Source organism: Poecilia reticulata, linkage group LG19, assembly GCF_000633615.1.
Source record: "Poecilia reticulata strain Guanapo linkage group LG19, Guppy_female_1.0+MT, whole genome shotgun sequence".
Taxonomy (NCBI): Eukaryota; Metazoa; Chordata; class Actinopteri; order Cyprinodontiformes; family Poeciliidae; genus Poecilia; species Poecilia reticulata.
In genome coordinates, this window is record NC_024349.1 from 31,274 (window position 1) to 35,167 (window position 3,894).

General features: G+C 47.9%; 1 protein-coding gene across 1 annotated transcript in view; it reads right to left on the reverse strand.

Annotated features, from left to right (window-relative positions):
- Positions 1-1,565: 1,565 nt before the first annotated feature.
- baiap2l1a (BAR/IMD domain containing adaptor protein 2 like 1a) overlaps positions 1,566-3,894 on the reverse strand; it is a 13,379-nt gene continuing 11,050 nt past the window's right edge. The window contains exons 10-12 of the mRNA XM_017310670.1: positions 3,638-3,806; positions 3,227-3,267; positions 1,566-3,136 (exon numbers count right to left, since the gene is read on the reverse strand). Of these exons, the coding sequence (XP_017166159.1) occupies positions 3,064-3,136; positions 3,227-3,267; positions 3,638-3,806 (283 nt within the window). The 3' untranslated portion in view covers positions 1,566-3,063. The remainder of the gene's footprint in view (positions 3,137-3,226; positions 3,268-3,637; positions 3,807-3,894) is intronic.

Below are 3,894 nucleotides of genomic sequence, written 5' to 3' on the forward strand. Positions count from 1 at the left end.
TGTGTGTGTGTGTGTGTGTGTGTGTGTGTGTGTTGCGCAGGGATTCCAGTCGTCCCAGTTCAGGGAATTCCCTCCGTCCCAGCAGAGCTTCTGGCAGACATGCAGACAGTGACACCAAGTGGACACAGAAGGAAGTTCAGCAGGATTTCTGGCTCCTGTCTGATCGTTGATGAATTAAAACTTAAACGTGTCCGGATCAGAACCTTAACGTGTCCGGGTCAGAACCTTAACGTGTCCGGATCAGAACCTTAACGTGTCCGGATCAGAACCTTAACGTGTCCGGATCAGAACCTTAACGTGTTTGTCAGTCTGACACCAGCTGGGCTCTGGATCGGACCGGTCATGTCCAGATTAAATTAAAATGCTTTGATTGAAACAATCTGAGACAAACTGCAGGAAACAGATGATGCAACCAGAAATTAATTTAGAACATTAAAAATAAATGAACAATAATATGGGATAAAAATCTTAAACCGWTCTGCAGTATCCCGTTCAGATGTCAGCCTCTGACCGGTGCCTGGTTCTGGTCCAGTGAACACGATTAGGTCTAATGGTGACCGGAACACAGGCAAACAAGGCAGCAGAGGATCTGACAATGGAACCTCGGTATTTCTGGTGGGGAGGGTCATTACGGACCTTCAATACGGACCTTCAATACGGACCTTCATTACGGACCTTCAATACGGACCTTCATTACGGACCTTCATTACGGACCTTCATTACGGACGGGGACATAATGAAGGACAAGAAGCTACAAAGTGCCGGGAAGTTCTGCTCATAGTCGATGCGACACCATTTGGATCAGCTCTAATCATCTGATCGGCACCAAACCCAACATGATGGATATTAAATGACATTCAAACAGATGGCCCAAACATTCCTGCAGCGGAGTTTCCTCTATTCAAACCTCCACCTGCCCAGAAAGGAGCGATTTCATTGGCTGTTTGCAGAGCTCACCTCCAGCAGAGGGCGCTCTGCTCAGGTTTCACCTGGAGATTCACACACGATGAGTCTTCCTTTGCTTCGGCTGCCAGACTAATTCCTCATGAAGAGTTTCTAACAGGGAACCTGGAGGATTTCCAGCTGAGCTGGTCGGAGTGCATTTCGGTCCGATCACCAACTGCCGAGATGTTGGAAGCAGAAAGAAAATCCTGACTAGTTTCTCTGAACTATGGTAACCCATTGAAGGGAACACGGACCTGGTTCTGACCCAGTGATGGACACTCGTGATGCCAGTGATGCATTAAATACACAAACTGGGAAAAATAAATAAAAMATTCACGTGTTCTTGCGCCATCAAGGCTCCCACAGCGTCACAGATCCTCCTCTGTACCYAGCAGTGGGTCCTTCCACACATCCATCCTCAGTTCTTAAAAGGAATCCAAACCCACAACAGAAAATCTGCAGTACTACCAGGTGGGGGCGGGGATGAAGAAGTACAAGTCCCTCATTAAGATCCGTTTTCCATTTCTCTAGAATTCATGACAGACGTGCTTCCAATAATCMTTGCCATGTATTCCCACAAGAGGGCGCCAGTGCCCGTGGTTTACAGACACAGGAGGCGATTCAAGCTTCAGATTTTTATTGAAAAAAAGGCAGAAGAAAATAAACATGTCAGTATCTCAGCATGGTGTCCCATATCCCATCTATGAGAACATTTGACTTGATTGATCAAAAGTCATTTTCATACAGTAAACATATTATTTTAATTGTCTACCAGAAAAGCCCAGTTAGTTTGATATAATGTGTGAATTGAACAGACATTTTGTTACACGACAGTAAAATTAATGGTGAAAAAGTAAAAAAAAAAAAAAAGTCATTTAAATTGGTCCTGAGGAGTGAAATCTAAACCAAGAGGAGCTTCATCTGGATTCGCCTTTATTACATATTCCATTGAAACAACTTTATATAAAATACATTCTTCTTCTTCACAACTGCCCTCAGACTGCAGACCCACGTCTTCCTTCACCCTCAGCTCCTCCGTGATTCCCGGACAGATTTCCRACCCAGTGATGTTTGGCTGGTCTGGACTGTCCATCAACACACAGACATCTCTTCTGTTTTCTCTTTAAAGTTCACATTAAAATGAAAGCCTCATAATTATATTTACATGGTATCCGTTGGTCCTCACAGGACYAGTGGTACTGACCCAAACGGCCCAGAAGATCAATAATGTGCTCAGTTACAGCCAGAAGTCCAAAGGGGTTCAGATTTAAAGCAGAAGGCCCGTCATTCCCGTTGATGTAATTACCCTGGTGGTTCTGGGTGTGTCCAATGAACYGGTGCCGTCGACTTTAAACTTTTATCTCCAGATTTGGGATGTSTGCTCATGGCATCGCTGGATCCGCAGAACGCTGGTTACATCATAGTGGAGGTGTCTGGATGTCTGGACATTTAGTTGAAGCATTTCTCAGATTGTGGTTGAACCTGTTGGGCCCCTTCACACCGGGCTGAGACCAGGAGGAACACACCGCTCCCCGAGGCTGTCCAGGAACCCGGCGAGCCCTCTGCTGCTCGCCATAGAACATCAGAGTTCCCACAATGCAACAGCTGCGTGCTATAAGCTCTAGCTTCAGCCAAAATTATCAATTAAAACCAGCTAGAGTGACAACATCAATGACAGAGAAACAAAGCATCTCCAGGTGCCCAGGGCTGGAGCTGGAGCCCCATGAATATGGAGATTTGCATGTGCTGCAGTCAGACTCATAGCTGCTGACAAGAGCACACACATCTCCAAATTGTGCACATTGTCTAAAACCTGGGAGAAGTTTTCTGCAGCATGGCTTAAACTGATGGTGGATCTGCAGGAACTTCTGCAGATTGATGGGAAGCACCTGGAGATGCAGCGATAAGGCAGTGAGCGAACAGCAGGGGGAAATGCTGAATACYGCAGACCAACCGCAGTTCAGAGTGAAGGAGGCCTGAGGGTCACCAGGGCCGATATCAGACACATGGCTGTAGTTTTCCACAGAGCAGAGAGGGAGGGGAGCAGGTTGGGGAGACGTTGGGGAGTTTCTGGGTGGTTCCACTCCTCTGAAGGCGTAGCGGCAGACAAACTAACTTCTAGATGACCGGAGCGGAGCGGTCGTTTGTGATGGTCGGCCGCAACTTCACTGTTGCAAACGGGTTTCCTCCTCTGCAGCCAGAACASAGACAGATGCATCAATAAACTGTCGGACAGAAGCAGGAAGAGAGGAGAGTTTGTTACTGGAGCTGCATCACTCACCCCAAGAAAGGAGGTCTGGTCGTCCCATTAACTRAGGGCACCTGTCAACGAGACAAAGGACAGAGGAGTTATTCTGGCTCTGCTGAGGCATCTGGAGAATGCAGCTGCTGAGACACGTCTCTGGCAAACAGCCTACAACAACAATCTGGCACCAAGTTCAGGGGTATAACCAAATTGAATAGCGCCCCCTTTGGCCTGGGGTGGTACTACAGCCACTCAGGAACATTACAGAGGTTTAGGTGCTGCTGATTCGTTTCTCTGTGTAGAAACATTTTGTCTGCGATCAGATCCTCTACGTACATGAACATGACCTCAGTCCTCTGATCATGGCTGCCTACAGCAACAGGTGACCCAACTAGTGGGATTTATTCACTTGTCTTCAATAACATTCATGTTAGAAAGCCTATAAACCAGGGCTGGACAGTCCTGGTCCTGGAGGCCCTGGAGGTCCTGAAGGCCCTGGAGGTCCTGGAGGCCCTGGAGGTCCTGGAGGCCCTGGAGGCCCTGGAGGTCCTGGAGGCCCTGGAGGTCCTGGAGGCCTGGTGTCCTGCAGCTCTTAGTGTCTCCCTGTTCAACACACCTGGATCCAACAGCTGAATCTCCTCCTCAGTGCCGTCAGGTTCTGCTAACGACGTCAGTATTTGACTCAGGTGTGTTGAAGTGGAGAC